This window comes from Terrapene carolina, unplaced genomic scaffold (genome assembly GCF_002925995.2).
Source record: "Terrapene carolina triunguis isolate 2854851 unplaced genomic scaffold, T_m_triunguis-2.0 Scaffold130, whole genome shotgun sequence".
Classification (NCBI taxonomy): domain Eukaryota; kingdom Metazoa; phylum Chordata; order Testudines; family Emydidae; genus Terrapene; species Terrapene triunguis.
The window spans coordinates 28,440,379-28,465,135 of record NW_020664481.1 but is presented as its reverse complement, the minus strand read 5'-3'; the positions used below and the strand labels follow the sequence as shown (position 1 = coordinate 28,465,135).

At 37.8% G+C, this 24,757-nt stretch overlaps 1 protein-coding gene across 2 annotated transcripts in view; it reads right to left on the bottom strand.

The window, feature by feature from the left end:
* Positions 1–24,757, bottom strand: part of TOX3 (TOX high mobility group box family member 3) — an 85,646-nt gene that overhangs the window by 25,495 nt on the left and 35,394 nt on the right. For both annotated transcript variants that reach the window (XM_029911752.1, XM_024208733.2), the window contains exon 2: positions 2,242–2,307. In XM_029911752.1, the coding sequence (XP_029767612.1) occupies positions 2,242–2,307 (66 nt within the window). The remainder of the gene's footprint in view (positions 1–2,241; positions 2,308–24,757) is intronic.

Sequence of the window (24,757 nt, the reverse complement as noted above, 5' to 3'; positions counted from 1 at the left end):
TTAACACTTGAAATATTATTTCAATAAATATTTAAGGTGCTTTAAAAATGGGTCATGGTAATCATCATGACACAGAGACGGAAAACAAAGCAAATGTGTGGATTCTAAACGTGAAAGTGTTCTAGTGCTTACACTGTTCTCTCTGTAGGGCATTATTTACGGGAATAAAATGGTTTTCTAGCACGGCGGTGACCATATGCAAAATCCTAATGAATAAGCTGCGCTCATTTAAATGTAAAAACTGAATAACAAAACACACACCGAATGCAGTAATTGCCAAGTTAGGCTCACACTATAATGCAAATATTGTCACTTAATCATATTCTTATTCTTTCTCCAAGCAGTGAAATCAGTATTATTAGACTAGCTCTGAAACTCTGTTTTAAGTGTCATATTTATGAGGTCGTAGTAATTATGAGAATGGGACTTTGTTTCCTCATCTAAAGGGATAAATCCATTACAACTGTATAAATATATAATGCTGCCATATAATAATGCAACATTTTTAAAATTTACGACAAGTAGAGAGACAATCATGAGTAAACTGATGAGTACTTAACATAAAACTAATTCTCACAATATAATTGCTTGAAATAAGTATACATTAAAAAATATCTCTACATAATCCAAGAATGAGGATAAAAGAGATGTAATCTAAAAGAAAAAAAAAGTATTCTAGTGATGTAGTCTTAATCCAAATCATTGGGCTATTCAGATTGTCAAAAGAGGTATGTGATTTGATATTGCAGAAAGGTGCTGTTATAACCAGTATAGTATAACATTTCTGGGGGTTATCTTACCAATTGTATTTTTTAAGTTATTAACTTTTCAAATATTTATTTCTTACATTTTTTTTTAAAGTGTGTGCATGGTTAAATGCCATCTGTACTGAAATGTTCAAAACATTTGTTCCTTTTGATAAAAATGCAAATCTGGAGAACTGTTGTATCAACATATAACAGCCAATGTCTGACACGGTGAATTATCACAGCTGGAATTAAATTGTCTCTGAACAGCTGCTGGCAGCAGAGCTTTCATCAATGTTTGATTCAAATGTAGGAAAGAAATTCTACAGAATGAAACATCATGTTGTCATTACAGATGGGGTTTGTGCTCATTATCACAAACAACACTGGAGCCAGTGCCAAACAATATTCCCTTATCTAAGCAGTCTTGTTGGATAAAAAGAGATGGTGGCCATTGTAAAAATGATTCATAAAATAATACTCTTAATTTGAACCTTCATCTTTATTGTAACACCTTCTTTGCCACTTAATTCCATACCACTTTCTGTTTTACTATAACGAGCACAGTCATGACAGAATTGTCACTTTCAATGAATAAGGTCAAGGCTGCTCATTTTTCTAACCTTTCCTCACCCTTGGGAGATTTATGATATACACCTTATGTACATATTAAATATTACTTACTACCAGTTTCTGCCTCTCTCTCCACATTCATATATTACACACGCATGCACATACTTTTTAGGCAATACATCTTGCCCTTTTTATCATTCCACCCTCATTGGAACAATAGCTGTTATTTTCCAGGTATGCCCAAAAGGCAGCTCCATCTGGAGCTGATGTCAATACTACTGCAATGATAGTCTAAACAACTGGCTGGCGGTAGATCGTGGTCTAAAAACAACTACGGGAACACTGTGGTTGGTGCACACCGCCCTTTACTAGCCCCACTCCTAAAAGCTAGCAGCCAAATGTATCACCTCAATGACCTGTCAGCCTACATCAGTTCAGACCCAAGGCTTGTTCCCAAGCCCACGTGTAAAACTTGGCTGAAAGTCTGTTTCTCCTTCCCGCAACACAAACATTGCAGCCAACTAAGTTGTTTTGTTTTCTAACTTATGTGAATGTTAAGAACCCAAATTAAAATGTTTGTATCTATGAGTGAAATTAGCATATTTGCTACTAATGACTTCTACTAGGCTTGCTTTCAAAATCTACACCTACTGTGCCTTTTGTTTCCTTCTGTTTATAATTTTTTTCATACATAAAGCAGATTTGTTTCTATTGACATGCTATGTAAGTAACAGCCTTATGGACAGCTAAATTGAGTAGTAATGGAGAGCTGTCAGGTTATTTTCTTTCTCATTAAAGTCTTTATTTTGTGCTCCATAAAACACATACAAATTCAGCACTTCACTCTTCATCTGTTGAAAGTCTGTTAAATTATCAAAGCAAACAGCAGAATATGAACACAGATAAAAAGAAAAACATCTACCTCATTTGCCGTAAGAAATGCATTATTTGCCTCCGTCATGTTCATGTAGTTGTTATTGTTTCCAAACTGAAAGAAAAAATAGATATTTGGCTTTTAATATATGCCATGATAAACCTTTATGACTATACAGTCAAAATATATTCTTTATCCCATCAACTACCCAGAAAAGGACTGCTTCTGAAAAAAAGAAAAGATGTAAATCTGCACAAGCTCTTTTGGAGCTGCTATAGTCACAACCAAGCTGGATGATTCTGATTATTATATTGCTGATTGAATTAGTATGGATCATTTGTGTCCCCCAGTTGTGCATAGGAAGGGTCCACTCTGTGCATGGAATCTGCCCCTTCTCATGCAGAAGGCGGGGTCAGCTGACTCTGCAGCACAATCACCTCTATCAACCAAGCACTTCACAGGTCCATTCTCAGAGACAGATAATTCACCCCCAGGCTCTATTATGTTTCTGCAAAGGCCCACCCATCACCCAGGAGGTCCTGAGGGGAACCAATGCCTGGGGAATCCCCAGTAGCAGGGTTTCAATTAGAGCTGATTTTAAAAAGGAAAGAGGGGGAGGGAGGATGAAGGAAGTCTGCAAGATTTTTTTTTTTTTTTAAACACTTCTCCCTTGTCTCCTCCCACCCATTCAAAAATTTGAAATCTTTTGCTCAGTTCTCATTCCAATGGAGTCACACTGCCAGGGAGCCAATGGAGGGCAGGGATAGGGGAATTGTGCGGGGGATCTGCCAGGTTTGTGGTCCGTCAGTGCCCCATTCCATTGAGGGCCACTTCCTCCCACACATGTGAACAATCAACGGGTATCCTCATGGAGATTTTCTCCCCCAAGTTTCCTTCCTTCAAACTCTGAATCATGAATATCAGTTGACTGTATTTGAGAAATATTTATTCTTTTTAGAGACTAGTATGGAAAAGAGGATATTACCAGTATTTGGCTAACTGGTGATTTACATGCACTGCTCTCTTAAATGGCAGCAGTCAGATGTTTGTAGGAAAATAGGTAGACTGGTAACTATCTTTATATGTATTCTCAACACACACACACACACACACACACACACGAGCATTTCATAAGCTTTGCTTTTCAAGAACAAATACCATTGGTGTGTTTGTGTTGTCAGCTGAAACACTAAGCTATGGAGTTTCAAACCTCCTTTGTGTTTCTAAGGTTCTATTTACTATGAGGCATAGTGAAAAAATATAATAAAGGGTAGCAAAAAAGGAAAGAGTCCCTACGCCACATTTACGTATGTTATCTATGTTCATTAGTGTTGTTGCAAATTAATATTTAATACCTAACACAGCATTGTGGGCAAGAGTGAAAAAAAGGAATTGCTGAAATCTCTGAACACGTTAATTTTTTATACACTGTCAACAAAATGGCCTTCTCACACCATGAGAGTTAAGGTTGCATCAGTATTTCTATCCTGACCTCCTATTTTCTAAGTTTTATAACTCAAATATAAATCTTTCCTTGGGTCTTTTCCTTGTCTTACAAAGTCTTGCGTGCATTTTATTTGAAATGATTTTTTTTTAAATAGACATTTTTGATACTACAGGGCTCTACAATGAGTGTCTGAGGATGGAGAAATATTCACTTTCACAGCCACCCCCACAATTGTCTGCTCCAAATGATAGAATCCTATAATGCTGCCAGAGCGTGATGAATCCATAATGAAAAGGTATGTCCTCCACCTTCACTCAGTACTTTGTCCAACTTACTGCCTGGAGGTCTTGGTGATGAAGAGGTTTCAGACCTTGCCCCTCATACTTGCAGCATCAGAGAATGGGACTGGGGGGAGAAAACTGGGTCTTTTCTTGAAAGGGCTAATTTCCCTGAAAGCCTTTCACAAGAACCTTTCCCCAAACTCAAATATGGGACAACTGCAGCAGCATTGGGAGGAGAGAAGAAAAGGAAGATGGGTAAAGGGAACTGGGGTCTGATCCAAAGCCCACTGTAGTAAAATGAATGTCTTTCCATTGACTTCACTGGCCTGTGGATCATGCCCTTGTAGATAGCAGAGTTTAGAAACAGAGTAGAAGACAGAATGGGAGGAACTATGGGGAGAAGGGAAGGTAAGAGATCAACTGCAACTTACAAAATTAGAGAGTAAAATCTCCACCCCAAAATACGAAGCGATACACAAACTGTATCTAGTACATGGCCTAAGTAAAACTGGTGTTTATGGCATACTTATACTGTGTCATAACTACGTATCTAAAGATGATATAGATATAGAATTCAGAGGATTAGTTTTTAGAGTCAGCCATTGCATATTCACAGGATTTTTTTCCGGACAAGATTTTGTGTGGATTTTTAGCATACAGACTTAGTACTCATGCACAGCAGTGAGACTGACATGATAGATTTCTCATGTCAGTGAGCCGAGAACTAAGAAGGATTTACATGAAAAACTATAATGGCTCCAGTAACAAAAAAAAACCACTTGTTAAAATAATATCTAAATACAGTCATGTACAAGAGAGTGATTTTATCACAATCTACTGGGTAGAGCCAAATTCAACCCTACTGTAAAACGAGCATATCTTTCCTGAGATTGGACCTGCTCACAACAGGCCAGGTTTTGGCTATATACCTTTAAAAAGGGTTAGAATGATGTACTTTCTTCGTCTTCATATACTTAAGTACAACATAGGTTGCAGCAAATCTGAATGCCATAACTGTTTTTTTCCCCCTCAACTTTATGCTCTTAAAGTGAAAAAAAAAAAAGCAATTCACAGATTGAAAATTATGTCTGTGTGTCATTAAGAATGTGGAACAAAATGAGAAAACAAGGAAAGTCAAAGTGAAGGTTGCAACTACATTTTTAACTTGCTATTGTGATTGAGAATTGCAGCTCCTATTTTACATAACTTCAGGAACTAACCTCAGACCATGCAGTACCTGTGCTTTTGTCAGTGTGTATCACAACTTCTACATTATTTAATTGTAGATTTTTGTCTGTGAATTAGAAATCCATTTAAGACAAACTATGTTTTATCAGTGAACATTTTAAAGATTAAACTTACTTATTATCTAATAGTAACCACAAATGACACAGGAAAATAAAATGGTTATTATCTTAAGGACCTAAACAATTCAAAAAACAAATTAAGCTTAGAGTGAAATAAGAACTGGGTTAGAAATCCTCTTCTGAACAGTTAGTATGCGAATGTAATTACTGAAGAAACTACAGCTAATCAGCTGTGAATTGTATCCATTAATTAGTATTTGCCCTGGAGAAATGAGAAAAATCAGTAACAATGTTAACACCGCAATGCACTGATGAGTACTGAAACACAGGGCCCTCAGCAGTTAGTCAAGCAGGTGGCTCCAATGGTCCAAGTAATTTTAAAAGCTCTCACCTGAAGTGCAGAGCTGGAATTACAAAGCACTTCTTGCATATCTTTTGTATCTATATAAAGCTATAATTAATGGCTTTTAATTTAGAAACACTTTATGATCATCTGGGAACAGTTATAAATCATTCTAAATAGAACAAGGAGTTCTATTCTATTTTAGTAAAATATTTAATTTAGTATAGGCAGACAAATCAAATCTGTTGTGTGAAATGAGTCAACACTTATCTCCATTTATTTTCTCGGAACTCACTTGCCCAGACTAACATATACCAGTAGTCCACATACTTGAGAATAGGGGTGCAAAATGAGGACTAGATCCTGCAATGTAATTCACATGAGCGCAACCCTTGTGACGCTTCACTGATTTCACTGACTGGGGCATTAAGGTGGATCTAGCTGCTGGATCTAGCCCTGATACCTTACTGTTTGAGTTGGCCTATGTTTTGTTTTAAAAATTACTTAGTAATAATAGTCAGTAATACTTTGTACTGTACGGTGTCTTTCACCTGAAAATCTCAAAGCACTCTACAACTATTAATAAATAAAAGTCTCTGAAGCAGCATGCAGTGTTATCCCAGTTATACAGAAACAGAGGAACCATAAGTGACTTTCCCAGGTCACAAAGCAAGTCTGCGGCCCAACTGAAAACAACAAGTTTTACTGGCTGCCAGTCCTGTGTTTAGCCATTAGCTCATGCTTGTTTGATTTCAAGAATTGCACAAAGTCCATTTCCAATACTGACTAAGATTTGCACGCAGTCTCACTTTTACATATGCACACTGTATTTTGATGGAGCAAAAGAAACTGTATATGCACCCTCATTTTCTGTAATGCGTTGAAAAAAGAAAAGCAGGCAAGATAAAACTGTTTTGAACAAACAAATCATCTCTTTCATTCATTCTGCATGTACAATGCCTAGGGCCCTCCCAAATTCACAGGCTATTTAGGTCAATTTCACGGTCATAGGATTTAAAAAATCATCCATTTCATGATTTCAGCTATTTAAATTTGAAATTTCACGGTGTTGTAATTGTAGGAGTCCTGACCCCAAAAGGAGTTGTGGGGAGGTGGCAAGGTTATTGTGTTTTTTTTTTGGGGGGGGGGGAGGAAGGGGAGAGGTGCAATACTGCTACCCTTACTTCTGTGTTGCTGCTGGCGGCAGCGCTGCCTTGAGAGCTGGGCAGCTGCAGAGTGGCAGCTGCTGGCCGGGAGCCCAACTCTGAAGGCAGAGCCACCACCAGCAGCAGTGCAGAAGTAAGAATGGCATGGTATGGTATTGCCACCTTTACTTCTGCGCTGCTGCCTGCACAGCTGGGCCCTCAGTCAGCTGCCGCCACTTTTTGGCCACCCAGCTCTGAAGGCAGCACAGAAGTAAGGGTGGCAATAGCGCAACGCCCCTAAAATAACCTTGCGACCTCCCCCCTGCAACTCCCTTTTGGATCAGGACCCCCAATTTGAGAAACACTTATCTCTCCTGGGAAATCTGTATAGTATAGGGTAAAAGCACACAAGACCAGATTTCACGGTCTGTGATGCATTTTTCATGGCCGTGAATTTGGTAGGGCCCTAGCAATACCCATCCAAATGAGTGGGCGCTTTGCATTAAAACTAATGACATTATTTGTTCCTATGTCTTTAAAATTACAACAGTCCTTGGGGTGAAATAGCCATGGACTTCAGTGGGGCCAGGATTTCATCCTTTTTACTCTATCATAACGTTAGGTAGGTGGGGAGGGTGTTTGTTTTCACTTTGGTGAATGGTAAGAAATCTCTTGTAGCTTGTTATTAGTGCCAATCCAAAGCAGTCAAGTAATTGCCATTCTGTATTCCAGTAGACCACCATTGCTGGTCTTCTCAATTACATACTTTCGATTACAAAGCTTGAACTGAAATGTTTAATCTCACTACACATTGCAGTTTTTAAAAACATTTTTCCTATATTGGGTTAAAGCAGTGATACTCAGACTGAGGCTCAGGAGCGCAAGTGGTGTGATTTAATTATTAAGCAATCTAAGTTATTAAGGATGCTTTTACTATGTTACTGTAGTTGATAAAATAATAATACTTGGTGAGAATAAGAAAGAAAGAAAGAAAAAGATATAGTAAGTGAAACAACTAATTCACACTACTGTGGCTCTTCTGAGTAATGTTGATTGCTAATTTGGCTCCTGAGCCATTAAGGTCTGAGTATCACTAGGTTAAAGTTTCTTTCCCACCCTACATGCTTGTCCTAATGGACAAAGTCAAACCAACCCAAGGAGCACGGTTAGGCTTTAAATATTGTGCAACCCCTCTCCTTCTTTTGAACTCTTATACCTTTCACTTGCAGTATTGCCAACGTCAGACACTCTCAAATCATGAATCAGCTCCTAAAACACCATGATGTTAGCTTAAAAATCACAAGATTTTATAACAACAATAATTTAGATTCTGATTATTTGCGTTCTGGTTTTTGAACCTTTATGCTGTACTTGCCTTTAGGGTTTTCAATCTGTTCCCTGCAGCCAGGAGGGCTAGAAACTTTTTTTTTTTTTTTTTTTAAATGAAAGTTGAAATTCTCATGAATCCATATGAAACTAGGAGCTGAGGCAATACTGTCAGGAACACATCACAGGTGAGAGGTTCATAGAGTCTGGCTTCCTCTCCAACATAGCCTCCTCAAAATCTCAAAAAATTAAATATGGGCTATAGAGTGTGTTATTCTTCTGTCGCAGTGATGAGGCATAACACATTTCCAGAAAGTAAAATATAAGCTACAGTACATAATCAACTTTATATTATACCCTGTTCTAAAAACATGACCATATTTTCACAGCTGTACCAATAAGCCTCAAATCTGAAAGTATGAAAAATATGGCGGAGAATAATTCGCTCTAAAATATCCCATGATTTTCAGAACATTAACTATGAGTGAGATGGGGAGAGTTTAGATACGTAGGATGAAACCTTGGTCCCACTAAGATAGTATGGCCACTGACTTCAATGGGGCCAGGATTTTACCCATAATACTTAGCAATTCTTAAATAATAATAATTTAAATAATAACTGTACACATTACCATCCTTTTAACTACCAAACCCTAGTATAAATCTGTTTTGAAAATTAGTGAATAAAAATGAACATTTAGTCTTGAGAGAACTCATCCCTGGTATTCACACTAGAAAGAAGCAGATAGAGAAATACAGTAAGTAACTTGAAGATAGACAAATGGGTAAAATTTTAAAAATACCATCCACTTGTCTCAATGAGACTGGCAGTGAAAGGGAACAGCAGCAAGGGAGGAAGACACTCGCTTCTCCACTCTGGAAGTCTCTTGCACCCATTGGCCAGTAGGGAGGGAGAGTGCTGATTGGCCAGCATATCACAGCTCCCATGATTTAACATGGAGCGGAGGCCATGTGGAGCCTCTTTCAGCTCTGTTCCAGTGGCCTCAAACTAGTCACCCCGAACTAGGAAATGGAATCCAGTCTGACAGATGCTGCAGGTATAGACATTCAACCCTTTGGGGGGTCAGGAAGGAATTTGTTCTCCCAGGGGCCAATTGGCAGAGGACAAGGAGTTTTTTGCCTTCCTCACAGCATCTTCAAGCCACAGCAGGTTAAGTAGGAACACGTTTAGTGCCTAACACCGGTACCCAGGTTGAGTTGTTTATTCGTTGCAATTTGCAGCCAGTTTCCAGGGCAGTTAAAAGGATAAAATGAACAGTTCTCCAAGATAAAAGACTTGGGATTTTGGTGATAGGCCTTGGGCTCATGGGATAGGGTGAGATCTTGTGGCCTTCGCAGGCTGAGATTAGACTTGCTGAGGTCCCTATCCTTCTGCACCCCCTATTCTCCTGGGGAGCGGGGGGGAGGGTATTAGGACTCAGAGACAGATGAGTCCTGGAGCATAGACTGAGGAGAGTCTATCCCAAGTTATGGGTTATCTGGTAATGATCCCTGTAACCTCGGCATGGGAACAAACTAAATGCTTGGTAGAGGAGAGTGAGAGTGACCGGCAGGTAGTGCCCCTTCCCTGTGTTAAAGTTTAATAAAAGTTGCGACCTGCCACTTAATTCCACGCATGTGTCTGTCCTCATTTTGCCACTATGTCTGCATCAAAGCACTTTTAGGTTACTTAAGAGCCTAAGTCCAATGGACTTTCAATGGATTTAGGCCACTAGACCACTTAGGTGCCTTTAAAAATGCTGCCTATCGAACAGAAACAAAGATTTTTATCATCATCATACTTTTACCTTCAACTGTGAAACATGACTCACCAAGCAAACCTATTATATATTCCCAATCAAACTCCTCTTGTTAGTATAGACTAACCATGCAAACACAAGGAACAAAAGGAGAAGCTTTTGTTCCAACCAAGAACAAAAACAAAATCTTGCAATAAGAATAGGTAGCAAAGATGTACTGAAATCATACCACCGTAAAAAAAAAATCACACCACAATATGTCAAGACAATGAATGGGCCCACTGGTACCATACTAACAGAACATATTGTGAGTTGGAACAAAACTTATTTATGCCACTTGAGAAGAAAAGTTTGTAATTCTGTACTCAAAGGGTAAGTACTGTAAGTCTGAGGAGGATATGCCATACTTCTCTTACAGAACAGATATGTTGAATCCCTTATTTAGGTGAAAATGGAACTCATATTTAACTAATGCAACAACCAGTGCCTTCATAATTATTAGTAAATAAATATCCAAAATAAATATTTAGGGCTAAATATTTAATGGGTTCTGTGTGGTGTTTAAACACCGTATTCTGCAAACCCTTACGCCTAATTGACTTCAATGGGTAGGTTTCTAAGCATTATATGGGTGGGTGCAGGACTGGGCCCTAACAAAGCACTCTCAACAAACTAAAGGTGTGAATAGTAGAAGTCAGACAACTACCTAATTTGTGTGTGCAAATATTCTTTGTATCTGCATTTTAGGTAGACAGACATCCACATTCTATCATTTGTGCTCTCATTTCCTTGATCCTATAAAATGGCAATCTCTAGAATAAAGTTAGAAGCCATATTTTTTAAATGTGGCCATTAAATTATATATAGTCATTTCATATGCAAAAGTATCTACTTGCACAAGAATATGTATATTTGTACTAAATATGGCCATTACATTATTATATATATTCATTTCATGTAGAAAAAATCTACTTGCACAAATATATGTATGTTTGTGGAAGTAGATATTATATATAATTATTATTATGGCAAAGCTCTCAGCTCTATCTTCATTTTTGGCAAATTAATTCCTGAGAGGCTATACTATCTTTATGAATAAAAAGAAAGATAATGATCCCAAAAGATGTAATTACAGACCAGAACTAAATTACTTTGCAGGTCTAAGTACTGTATCTTAGTAATTCCACTAGAGAACATCTTCTCTGCATTTGGGCAGATTTGATTTTGCTGCCTGACCAATAATTACAGCTCTGGTAAATACAATGTCTGATAAGGACATCAATTAAGAATGAGCATTGTGTTATTTTTTTTAAAAAAATCATCATGTTCACAGCCTGTCTGATTGAATGAAATGCCAAATTAAATTAATGGAGATTGCTAAATCTAGCTAGCTGGTGGGGAGCCATGCAGAAAGTGGGACAGCATAGACAATAAACTGTCTGTAATTAAAAGATGAGAAGCTGGACTAATGCTACTTCAGCCTGATTACTCCAAACACCACAATATACATTAAAATCATTCTGACAACAAAGTGTGAAGAATGGGAGGAGGTTTTGATCAACTAATATCTACAAACACCAATATCGTAATCAACTGCATTCAATGCTACAGAAAGTTATAAACCAAATATTATTTGTTCCCATCATGAAAAACAATTTACTTCTTCAGTTCACACAACTGCAATGCAAAATAATTCACCAACAGTTACCACCTATCCATCTAATTATTTTTAAGTAGTGCCTTCACTTTAAGCATAGTTGACATATAGCTCCTGGACCCATGAATCAAGGACCATAGTGCTCTTTAGATGTATTTCCCTGAAAGAGCAAGTCTCCACAACCATTTAAATGCTTCAGAAGCTTTAGGTTATACTGCAAATTATTTCATTTTATTTTTACAATTAAAAGTGAAGAGGCATATTCGGCTCTCAGGTTCACTGATGTAAATCTAAAGTAAATCCTTTGTCTTCAGTGGAGTTACTTGGGATTTACACTGTTATAACTGAGTTCAAAATCTGGCCCAAATCCTTTAAAAATAATCAAGAAAAATCAAAGGGGATGTCAATTCCATCTCAGAGTGAATCCAAAATGGCACTCTGGATATTGTAGCTGCTTGCAGACCTTGCAAAGCTCAGTACTTTGTCTTGCAAGATAGCAAAACTTCTGAAATAAGTAAATTGTAAATTACAACAAAGGCTATGGGTGATGGGTATAACAGTAGACAAGCCACTGCAGCTCAACATAGAGAAACTTGGACGTTCAGGATGTAAGAGAGTTAGATGAGAAATAACCAACTGGTGTTCAGTTGGGGTCTGAAGAAGTCAGGCAGGGCATACAATGAGGCATGGTGAGGAAGGGATGTTGGAATTATTATGCAATGGTTAACAGCCCTCTGGTTTAGTAAAAATCACGTCATCAAAAGCGAGCATTTGTGTGTATTTGCATGAAGTACTAGGTCATTGGTCAACAAGCAGGTTATGGTATACTTAGTGAGTTCATCCTGAAAGCTCATACAATGCAATTTACCTTCAGGGATCCACTAAGGCACAGTATAATAAAAATAGTTTAATTCTAACTTTGTGAGATATATTATCATTAAAAAATACATGTTAAAATACAGAATAATACATTTTCTTCCGCAAGCACATTCATTTCCTATTTGCATATGCCCACAAATTTCCCACAGGAAGACTTTAGAGAACCTTGTAAAAAGACGATAGTTCATATCAGAAGCTACTCTAAAGATTTTTTGGCCAAAAGATGTTAATATCCAATCCTTATACTACCAGCCATCCACATACAGAGCTCCCTCAGGTAATATACACCTCTACCCCAATATAATGCTGTCCTCGGGAGCCAAAAAATCTTACTGCGTTATAGGTGAAACCGTGTTATATTGAACTTGCTTTGATCCGCCAGAGTGTGCAGCCCGCCCCCGGAGCCCTGCTTTACCGCGTTATATCCGAATTTGTGTTATATCGGGGTCGCTTTATATCGGGATAGAGGTGTATTTGCAACTCGATTACTCCTCCATTGCTCAAAAATCAGGAGTGAAATGCTGAAGTCAACGGGAAAACTCCATTACACCCAGATACCTTACTTTGACTGAAACTATGCCAGTGTTCAGGCAAGTAGAATCTTTTAAAATAAATTACAGCATTACCTAACCCCCTGCCCCCAATTCTGCAATCACATTTGCACATGCTCAGCTTTAAGCACGCAAATAGTCCCATTAATCGTTCATTAATGTTAAGCAAATGCATAAGTGTTTGAAGGATCAAGATCTTATGCAGAACCATAGTTTTAAAAATTGCTTGACTTGACTTCAGTGGGACTACTCAAATTTTAAAGTAGAGCATGTGCATATGTGTTTGCAGTACTGCAACCTAGATTTTATACATTGGATTTTTTTAAAATAACAAAGGAAGAAAATCTCATTGAGACAAAATACTTTTTTGCAATGTCCTGAAGACGACAGTGGTAAACTAAATTGTATTCATACATTCCCAGTCTCTATCAAACATACTGTTTGCAAATCTAAAGATTTAAAAGTTTTCAACAAGCAATTAAAGTGAACATATTTAAAATTACTTTTAAATGCCTTTAGCCAGCAAGTAAAATCTTCAACAATAATAAAAAAAACACCTTGACAATCTCTCTAATTCCAGCCAAACCATTTAATATGAAATCCTTCTTCAGCGAATTCCATGGCCAGCAGCAGTAACTTAATGATATTTTGCCAAGTATGGGACTGTTCTACTCTTGGAACAGTAAAATGAGGAATATTTAATGGTCTCAAATTATAGCCATTTTCAGTTCCTTTAAGAAGTGTACAGTCTATAAAAATTACTATCTCTAGAAATAAGTTACTTTGTATAAAGATATATACGGTAGTATGATAGTTTTGTTTGGCTTGCACTGGAAGTAATACAGTATGTGCTATTATGGGCCTCTTATGCTGATTTGTGCAGCACTGTTCATCACACACAGCTGTGTAAATAAAATTATTAAATCTAATAAGTTAGTTTCTATAATCAAATTTTATTTCTTAACTGTCATTAAATTAATTTACTTCATTCCAAAGGTGACATGAAGATTATCTCGTAGATAAAATCTTTGTTTTCCATTTGTTGTCAAGTGTTCAGAGAGCTCCAATTTACCATCTAATATGTTTGTATTCTGTGCCTGACTCTCTACTTTTTAGCACCAGTTTTCTCCACTGACTTCTGAAGAGCTATATAGATGTAAAGCTGGTGTAATGGAATAAAGAATCAGGCACTATGTTTTTGTGAGATTATATCTGCACCTCCATATACACCCACACCACACTTAATATCACATTATATTTTTTTCTTTCAGAGCTTAATACAAATATTAAACTTAGCTAAATTAGGTACTCTATGTTTCATGTAAAAATTATCTCAACAAGATCTACAGATGTTATTTCAAGGAGTTCTACAGTCACTGTCATCACACCCTGTTGCCACCTGAGATACTGAGAAATGCTGAGATAAACACACACAGACCCACTGTTACTGAGACAATACATTTTTTAAAAAATATATTAAAACTTGAGAATTGTGTTTTTAATGTTTTCACTGCTTTGTTAATTTTAGCCTAATTTTACTTTTCAGAGATTTTTCACTGGTGAGTTGGGAAACTGTTTTAATGATGAATCTCATGAGCACATGTCTGCCTGTTGGAATCAGTCTGATTGTATGTAAAGGAAGGGAACATACAGCAAAATAAGAGAAGGTCTTTGCTCACATGGCAAAACATCTTGATTACATACATTTTTCTCTGTCTTTAGGATTGCCTGGATTCCCCAGGGAAAAGTTTTTACCAAGCAGATAATAGGTTTCATTTGTTCTCTGTATTTAACAGTAATATTGGTTTATTTATCTAAAATCTTTTACCAAGAAATAGCTCAAATGAGACATAAAATTTCATTCCTGATGAGGTCCAGGGACAGGAGGAGGTTAAATTACATTCTTCCTTGTAACTTCTCTAAAGAGCATAAGCAAGGATAGAGCCATATTGTTCCCTCCCCACAGAACCACCTACGGGAGAATGGAAATTAATTACTCCAACCTCTGCAAGGTTTCTCAATGGAGAAGGACTTGCAGCCCCACAGAATGAATGTGGCTTTCAAATTCTGTGGAACAAAAGGACCTGCAGCAAAGGCCAAGCACAACTCTGTGGATCTAACTCTGGGATCGCCTACCCCTTCCCTTTGTGAGGCCGCCAGGCCCAATGCAAATCACTGTGAAGTTGATGGCAGCCTTTTACAAGAGTTTAACAGGAGTTGGATTTGGCCTCATGGCTGTAAGGCTACTCCAACTGAGGCTATGTCTTCTCCAAAGAGGACAGAAATCATACAGTGGTGTCGCCAGATTTCTGCTTCAAAGTCTGCTTGGTCCTGCTCCCCTTTCTATAGTCCTCCTTTTTATTGGCCAGCACAAGCAGAGTAGATCAATTGACGCTTTATTCTTCACTTCCTTTAAATACACTTTGTTTCAACTGTTTATTTTTAATTGGTCTGGCTGTAACTCAGAGACAGTTCCTAAACAAAAGCAATACTATAAAATATGGAATCAATCATCATCATATGAATTTGGGGTTTGGCCTTCATCTTCAAGGCAATAAGTTAATACAATCAAGGCATTAATCAGGTGTCTCATTTATTTTAGCATTTTATATAAGCTAAGTATTGAATATAAGTATTTCTTAACATAATGACAGCATTTTATTCTTAGAATCCCAAGAAATAGTTTTATCCCACTACATTCAAGATTACCATAACATTTTCTCACATGAATTTAAAGTGATGTGATTATTCTGCAATTGGTCTATAAGTAGCTTTTCTTAGAATCTTATATCGAATTTCACTCACTTCAGCAAAAATTGTAAATTCCATTCTGGACTATGATTCAACTGTACTACACAGTAACAAATTATATCAAGTTTTAAATGTAAAATTGATAGAGAAAGAGTGAAGCACATATAGACATTTTATAATGATCATAATGGAAGATTAGTCAAGCCACTTTTTAGGCTAAATACAGTACATGAACGCAATCTTAAATATCTCATTTCTTAGTCACGTTGACACTACAGTTCCTTTCATTTTTTCTGTGATGGCATAGTCTCCATTTTATTAAACACTGCTCAGTATCAAATGAAAAATCAGCACATTTTATTTTACTTTTTAAATCATATTAATTCTACTTCATTGTATACACGCCTGCATCTAATAACATGATGACGGTAGCTCTCAGCACTATGATTTTGGCCCTACAATGAACACACTAAAGACAGACGAGCAGAACACAACCAAAGTTAGAACCCTCCACCCAAAATCATTCCAGGGAAATGGGGGACCTTTTCACCTGGCTCTTCTACCCCCTCATAATATCCCTCCATGGGTTTGGGGAACCTTTCCCTCTCAATATTATTATACATTATTTGTTTACAATAGCACCCACTGCGTGCTAGGTGCTTTGCAAATATTCAAGAATGATGCTCCAAGGAGCTCATAAGCTTAATAAAAGACACACAAGCAGACAGAGGGTGTTGGAAGGGGAGCATCAGCAATCCATTTATATGTAAGTCTATCTGATTTGCTACAGGCAACAAGGCAGAAGTGGGCCTCCAAGAGGGTCTTAAATGTGGACAGTGTCATAGCTTTGCAGATGAGATCAGGGAGGTCATACCATGCACAGAGGGTCACATGGAAGAAGTCACAGAGGTAGTTGTACAAGAAGCTGACAGATGTAAAGTCCAGGCTGAGAACCTTGCCCCAGTGAAGAGGTTTTCAAATATTAAAGTTTTAAAAGGTAATCCATATAATTATCTTTTTTGCTACACTTGGTTTCTAATACATCTCTACCTCGATAGAACGCTGTCTTCGGGAGCCAAAAAGTCTTACCACGTTATAGGTGAAACCGCGTTATATTGAACTTGCTTTGATCCACTGGAGTGCGCAGCCCCGGAGGCTTTAAACACTTTCAAGAACAAATGCTGAGATAAACACACACAGACCCACTGTTACTGAGACAATACATTTTTAACAGCCCCGGAGCACTGCTTTACTGCGTTATATCCGAATTCGTGTTATATCGGGTCACGTTACATCGAGGTAGCAATATAAGCCCTAGTAAACAATGGCCAAAGTATATATCTGTGACTATTTCATCCTAAGGGAAAGGGCACTTCCTTATAGATGTGCATAAAGATTAAGTGTTTTTATTGGGATTTTTGGCCCAAGATTTGGATAATAGTGAGTATTCCCAAGGGCAGAGCCTCTCCACTCACCCAAATCTCTACTCGAGGCTTTGAGCTGGTCTGAAGTTAAAAAAGTTAAAACACATAGACGTGACCTCATATTATTTCCTCCTGTTTCTTTATCTTGCATCATCAACCTAAAGCCTGCATCACTGCCTCAGACCCGCAGAGATTTCAGAAAGTGAAACAAGTTTCAGACAACACTCTTAAAACATCAAAATTGGCCTTCCATGAAAATGCTTTTATAAGAGATCTTTTCCTCCCTCTTCTACATTAAGTACAGAGTGACTGTAACAGCGAGTATTAAGAGAAAGAGGAGGAAGAAACAAGTTCTCAATTTCATAAGGGCTGCTAGGACAAATGAATCATCAAGGGAATCTGATAATGGTAATATTACAGGGTTGGTTTCAAAGCAACTCAGAAGAAAAAAGAAACTCATAGAAAATCAAACTGCAAGCAACCTTTTGTGCAAGGGTCGGGCAGGAAAATAAGCAGTAATAAAGAAAAGCCTGAATAAAACACCTGCAAGTAGTGCTAGTGGTGAGGAAGGAGGAAAGAGGCCATTTGCCCACATGGATTAAGCAATAATCTTTGATTCACATGTTTGTAGCAGTATTGTATTATGGGAATATCATCTGTAGCTATACTATTTGATACCAAAAAAAGTAAAAGAGCTACCACTTTTCATGCTTAGGGTACAAACAGATCATCTTTTGATCACAGGAAGAAATTCCTATCCCATTATATGATTTAACCAAAGGGGGGGAGGAGGGTGTATACACGTGCACACGTGTGAATGGCAATTACACTCCTTTCAAATAGCGGTAGCCTAAACAGGATGCTTCAGAAACAGATTAGCTGAACAACAGATTTTTTCTGGAGTGGCAAAGTCTTATTTTCCTATGGAAGGCTTTCAGCATCCTTGAGTGTGAGCTATCATGTTTCCCCTCTTCAGACTTGTCTTCTACAAAGGTTAGCTTCAGGTAAGATGGGCGCTTTGTTGGCCTTCTCCATTACCTCTGAAGTCTCAGTCACATCACTGGCTCTAGGTGGGTTGCTGTTCTGCACCAATCTCTGTCTTCTTCAGCGCTACAGCGTGGACATTTTCTGCGCTCAGCTTGTTAGGCCCACAGTAGTTCAGCCTCTTGAGTCGATTTTTATTATTAGGATCTCAATGATGAAATTTCACAAGAGATCAGAAACACATATATTCTTCCAAAACTACAAGGGAGGTCAAACCCAGTACGTTTGTACAGTGCTGCTCTAAAGCATAAAGGATTTACGATACTGTTTCTTCACATAGCTTATTTGGTCGTCTAAATATTGTTGTCAACATTCAGAATGTTAAACAAGCACCAGCAATGAGGAAGAGATTTTTTAATGCATGCAAGGAAAGGTCATACAGTAGTACATTTGTGTCACATGGTAGTGGATAGCTGAGTTGAAATCCTGGCCTCACTGACAGTCAATAGCAAAACTCCCATTGACTTCAATGGGTCAGGATGTCTCCTCAAAACCATATTTTCAAAAAAACCTTAGCGTCCAGTTAGGGACCAACATAAATCGGCCAGATTTTCAAGAAGTCAGATGCTGAACGCTTCTGAAAATCTGACCATCATTTCTTTAAATGGCAGATGAGCTCTTTTGATATCTTGCCATTAGTTTGCATAGCACTCTTCCCTGACTAAGGAATAAACTGCATGTACCATACATGGAACATTATCATCAGCACTGATTAAAATATATACAACTGCCAGATAGTTTATGCTTCACTATACTGCACTTCCAATGAGCCTATGGGAGGGAATTAGGATTAGTACAAGCAGAATTATACATGTAAGAGTTTAAGTTTAAAGAAAAAGATCTGGCTTATATCAAGTTGACACTTTCAGATAAGATACTGCATTATAACAGGTTATACTTGCTATAATAATTTTGACTGGCATGTAATTTTTACTAACTACTGCTTGGCATCCATCCAGAATGTGCAGTGTACCATAAACTGTTATGAAAGATATCTCTGTATTGTTCAATATTTACAGTGTGCTTTTATTTTGTAAATGGCAGAGCTGGCAGAAAATGTAGGGTATTAAAAACAGTTCAGCTTTAAAAAGACTACCCCTTTTCCTACAAAAAAGTATTTTACTAAAAGCAGCTGACAATTTTGTTCAGAAATGTTCACACTAAGACTAAATAAACTTTCAATGGTAAAAATGTGATTGCTTTGTTCAGCCGCTCAAACAGATCTCTCTCTCTGGTATATTTGCATATTTCTGAATATTCTCTCTCAGACCCACACATTTTTGTTAGCAAAATCAATTTTGTTTTGGACAAAAAGTGAGATTTGGTCTAATGATTTTAAGCTTTTAAATAAACATGAACTGACTTGATGTAAAGAGCTCCCCTTTAAAAAAAAAAGACTCTTGCTGTTTGGAAAGAAAAGAATTATTTGCATCCATGGATATCAATTGTCAGTAATACATTTTAACATGCAAAGAGAGGGGAAAAAACTGAAAAGGGCAAACCGAAAAGAACTGCAACCTAATTATGTAGCTACAAATACAGATTGATGCTAAATTTAATTTTTGAGGAACATTATGTTCCAATGTCAATATTTATATGCACAAAGCATAAGAAACACCAAATTATGATAAAAACTTTTCTTGCTGCTTTTCTAAAGTAACATACAATACTCATGTTTATGAAATAGCTTCCTCTGCACCTGAAAAGAAGGATTGTTCTGAAATTCAACAGTTCTGCAGAATCCTTAATAATAAACACTCTCCACATGCAGTTTTTCCAGGCCTGCTTTGCCCTGCTAATAGTTATTGTTTGCACAACTGTAACTAAGTACATTACCAACCAGTTGTTCAATCTATATAAATTTAAGAAACACACATTGCCAAGGAGTGACTCATATATCAGTCTATTATATGCTACAGAGCTGACTGTATTAAACAAATCACTCTCCCTACAGCTGAAGAATAGAAGCTATATACAGAGCAGAGGTTATTGTCTAATTTAAATCTTGGCTCACTTCCCAGTGCGGTACAAGATTCCAATTTGTGGAAATGTTGCTCTCTGCTACTGCCAGAAAGACTGCAGAAAATGGTATTGGGTGCCTTCCAGAAATATGTCTGCAAAATGCCAATCAACAAGTCACTAAAGATTAACAGTATGACTGTACCAAATTAATTTAAATTATAGAAACATATGGCTAGGATGTTTGCATTGCACTTAACACAACACCTGCTTCACAAACAGCTAGGCTTCTTCTACAATATAAATAATGTGTCAAACACCTTAGGCCTGGTGCTCAGACTACTATAAAAATACATAAAAAGTTAATACATTCGTAAGTAGACCTTTATGCAGTGCCACCATTTTGGAAAAAGTAAATTCCTTCTTTACTTAAAATATTGGGAGACAATCTGGGTTATGGTTAGTTGGTCTTCTATTAAAGAAGATAATTTGAACATTATCAGTACACAAAGGAGGGGAAAAAAAACTAAACATCTCTCTGTTCCATTTGACAAATCCAAACTGGTGTGAGCATTTTACCAAAATTAGCTTCTGCTCTTGTAACATTCCTAGTGCAATGGTTTTGCCTTGTTTTGTGAGAACAGCATACAACAAAGAAGTTATTATCTTTTCAGCACAGACATGCATGAGATGTACTACAGAATCCTGGAAAATATTATGTGATGAAAAATTATACTACAACAGATGTATAATTTATATTTTCTTGATGTTGCTTTCTCCATTATTTTTACAAGAATCTTTAATATATATATATATTTTATGTTTGATGACATATAATATCATGTCATCAAACATAAAAAAAATCAATGTCACTCCTAGCAATACTTACATATTAGTGTATGCTGTATTTCAACTAAAGAGGAAGGAAGCTGTTTTATGTTTCTCTCCACTGCTTTTCTATTATTGCTTAGCTAATGGAAATACATCAAACAAATGTTCTACAAGAGCAATAAATATTAAAGTTGACCTATCCATCTGGGAGAAATGAGAACAATACTGCTCACTTTTAGCCCAAATATGACACTGATAAATGAAGCTGTGAGATTCCATCACACTTTTTCCAACAACCTGGGCTGAGTACCCACCACATGATTCTTGTACCAGCAATTTTCTCCATTCATCTTCATTAGGCAGTCACTTGACCTGCCTCCTAACATCCCTGTCAAATTTGAACCTTCAGGGGCTTGTTGTACTTTCTAACAATGTACTCTAAAGGCCCTATTCCCCTTTTTTAAAAAAAGCTCAGATGCACATAAAAGAATATATAAATTATTTCTTCTGGAGACAGAACCATCAAATGCTACTCAGGATTTAAAAAAGGAAATCACAGCACTGTACATAAAATAAGATATACAGTATCATGCTCAAGTCTAAAACCAACATGATGGCTGACACAGAAAGCACATATGTGCAGGAGCAATCACCCTTTTGGCCACAAAATGACAATTACACATTCAAATAAGGATGTACATGGCACCTTATCACAAATGAAGTGCCTTCCATTTCCTTACTCAATCACTGCTTCAAGTGAGCTGGAACAGCATTCTTAACCTAACACAATCGAGAGTTTCACCACATTACCAGTTTTACATTACACCCCCATTATTTTCTTTTTGAACAGTACAATAATAATGACACTGATTTGATTATTCTGCGTTAGTGAAAATGGATACCAATTCAATATGAATTTGCCACTATAATAAAAAGCTACTAATAGGATTCTCAGGGACCCCCTGGAAAGAATGTTTATAGCTTTATGATCACAAGGGGAAATCAAAAAGGCAAAAGGTACTGAAAGGAAGTGAAATCTTTGACATCAAAAGTACCTTGGATATTCATGCAATTGCAGCATTAAGTCAGGCTGGATGTACAGTATTTTTCAGATTCTCCTTCTCTTTACTATACAAACCACTTGATCATTTCTCTTAAAAGGATCCTCTAAATGTATCTACATTGCATACTTGGCGTAAAACAGTCAAAGTACTGTATCAGTTAAAATGTATCCAGATATATTTCCTACTAGGGATCCAATTCACTCATGTTGAGTAACACTTACATGAGTAGTTCCAAAGAACTACTACCTCCCTGGAACTACGTACAGGTGAAAGTGCAGTGCTACTCGTCATGAGTTAAGATTGCATAATTAAAGTACACATTAGTAAAATGTATTTATAATAATAATATATGGAGATATACCTATCTCATAGAACTGGAAGGGACCTTGAAAGGTCATTGAGTCCAGCCCCCTGCCTTCACTAGTAGGACCAAGTACTGATGTTTGCCCCAGATCCCTAAGTGGCCCCTCAAGGATTGAACTCACAACCTTGAGTTTAGCAGGCCAATGCTCGAACCACTGAGCTATCCCTCCCCCCATTACATTCATCATATTCAATGGAAAAGGACAAAGATGTAATTTTTTAGGCATATGAAATAGATTCCTTTCATGGCAGACACTTCAACAGGCTAACTAAATCTACCGCACAAAAAGCAGCTCCTTTTTTTTTAAATCTAGTTCAGTACCAGATGATGAAGGAAAAATTAACCAAACAGAAGCCTCTCCAGGTCTATTATGCTCACACAAATAGTCCCTTTGTAGCTAGTGGAGCTACCCAAGTAAAAAGGAATATTTGCGCGAGTAAGGAATACAAGGTCAACCCCTATTTCTCTATGTTCTTATCTTGTGAGCGTCTCAGGACAGGGACCTTTTCTTTGTGTCAGTCTGAAAAGCACCTAGCACGTACTGAGCACTACCATAAAAATAATACATAATTATAGCATATACTGTAGTATGCATGAGCGAGGACTCCATTTTAGCCTCTATCCAAATACTGCTTTGCTGACAGTACAATATCTTAAGTGATCAAACAGCAGCAACTCCTGTCAACATTTCCCCCAGACTTTTAGAAGAAAATGTAGAATTCATAAGAAACTGATTGATCAAGCTCCATTCCATCTGAGTTTATCGGCTATTAGATAGTTTTCTCCTTTGATATGCATTATACATGCCCATATCAATAGAAACTGAGCCTCTCTTTGAAAAATGAGGAAATCAGTTCACCCTGCTTGTTCAAGTGTGCCATGGCAAAGGATTTGTTTCCTATTATTAGAATGTGTCTGGATACTTAAGGCCTTCTGGCCTTCTTGGATGTCTCGAAGTTTCTAAGTGTTTGCTGTGTCGTCTCTACTTGTGAGGCTATATGCCTTCGCCTCTTCTTGTGCTTGAGTGGGCACCTCATCCCTCCCTCTGACAATGGTTATGGATTAGGGCCCTACCAAATTCACGGCCATGAAAAACATGTCATGGCCCACAAAATCTGGTTTCCCCTCATGAAATCTGGTCTTTTGTGTGCTTTTACCCTATACTATACAGATTTCACAGGGGAGACCAGTGTTTCTCAAATTAGGTGTCCTGACCGAAAAAGGAGTTGCAGGAGGGGTCACAAGTTTATTTTAGGGGGGGGTGTCACAGTACTGCCATTCTTCCTTCTATGCTGCTGCTGGCAGCAGCTCTGTCTTCAGAGCTGGGCTCCCGGCCAGCCATTGCTGCTCTCCAGCTGCCCAGCTCTGAAGGCACCGCTGCCCCCAGCAGCAGCGCAGAAGTAAGGGTAGCAGTACTGCAACCCCCCCTACAATAACCTTGTGACTCCCCCACACACAACTCCTTTTTGAGTCAGGGCCCCTACAATTACACCACCATGAAATTTCAGATTTAAATAGCTGAAATCATGAAATATGCGATTTTTAACATCCTCTGACTGTGAAATTGACCAAAATGGACCATGAATTTGGTAAGGCCCTAGTTATGATGATTATTACAGGGGTAGATTGGCCTAATGCAGCTTCACACAGGTGACCCTCAACACCGAGAGACTCAAGAGAAACTGGCTTGTGGATTCTGAGAAACACTGAATCCTCCATATGTGTTTGTTAACTTTCATTTCTGTTCTTCTGAGATGAGCATCTTCAACAGAACTAGGTTTACTTACACCCCCAGATTAATTATGCAGCAGAAGGGAAGGTGAGTAGGTAGTGGAATACAGACAGGGACCACATATCTCAAAGTACTCCAGTTACAGGACAAAGTAACTAACCTTTCTTTCTTCTTCAAGTGATGGTCTCTATGTGTATTCCATTTTAGATGACTCAGAAGCAGTATATGCTGAGGAGGTGGGTTTGAGGACACCTGTTGTAACAGTGACTGCAGGACTGCTCTGCTAAAGGATGCATCAGCAGTAGAAATTTGCACTAGGACATAATACTTCACAAAGCTGTGAATGGAGCCCCACGTTGCCCCTCTACAGGTTTCTAACAGAGACATCAGAAAGTGATGCTACCAATGCAGCTGAGGCTCTAGTTGAGTGGGCCCTCATATTTTGTGGGGGATGGATTGGTGTTAAGTCATAGCAAAGCAGAATGCAGCCTGGAATCCATATGGAAAGTCTCTGAGAAGAGATCGCTTCTCCTCCCTTGACAATGCCAATATGATTAGATTGAGCACGTTGGGGTAGGTTTTATTATTGGAAGAAAGTTTCTAACCAGGCCTTTTAGAAAGCATACTATAATAGGACAGGCAAAGACTGAATGGTTGTCCACCGGAAAGTAAAAGACACTGACAGTTGTGAAGCGAAAC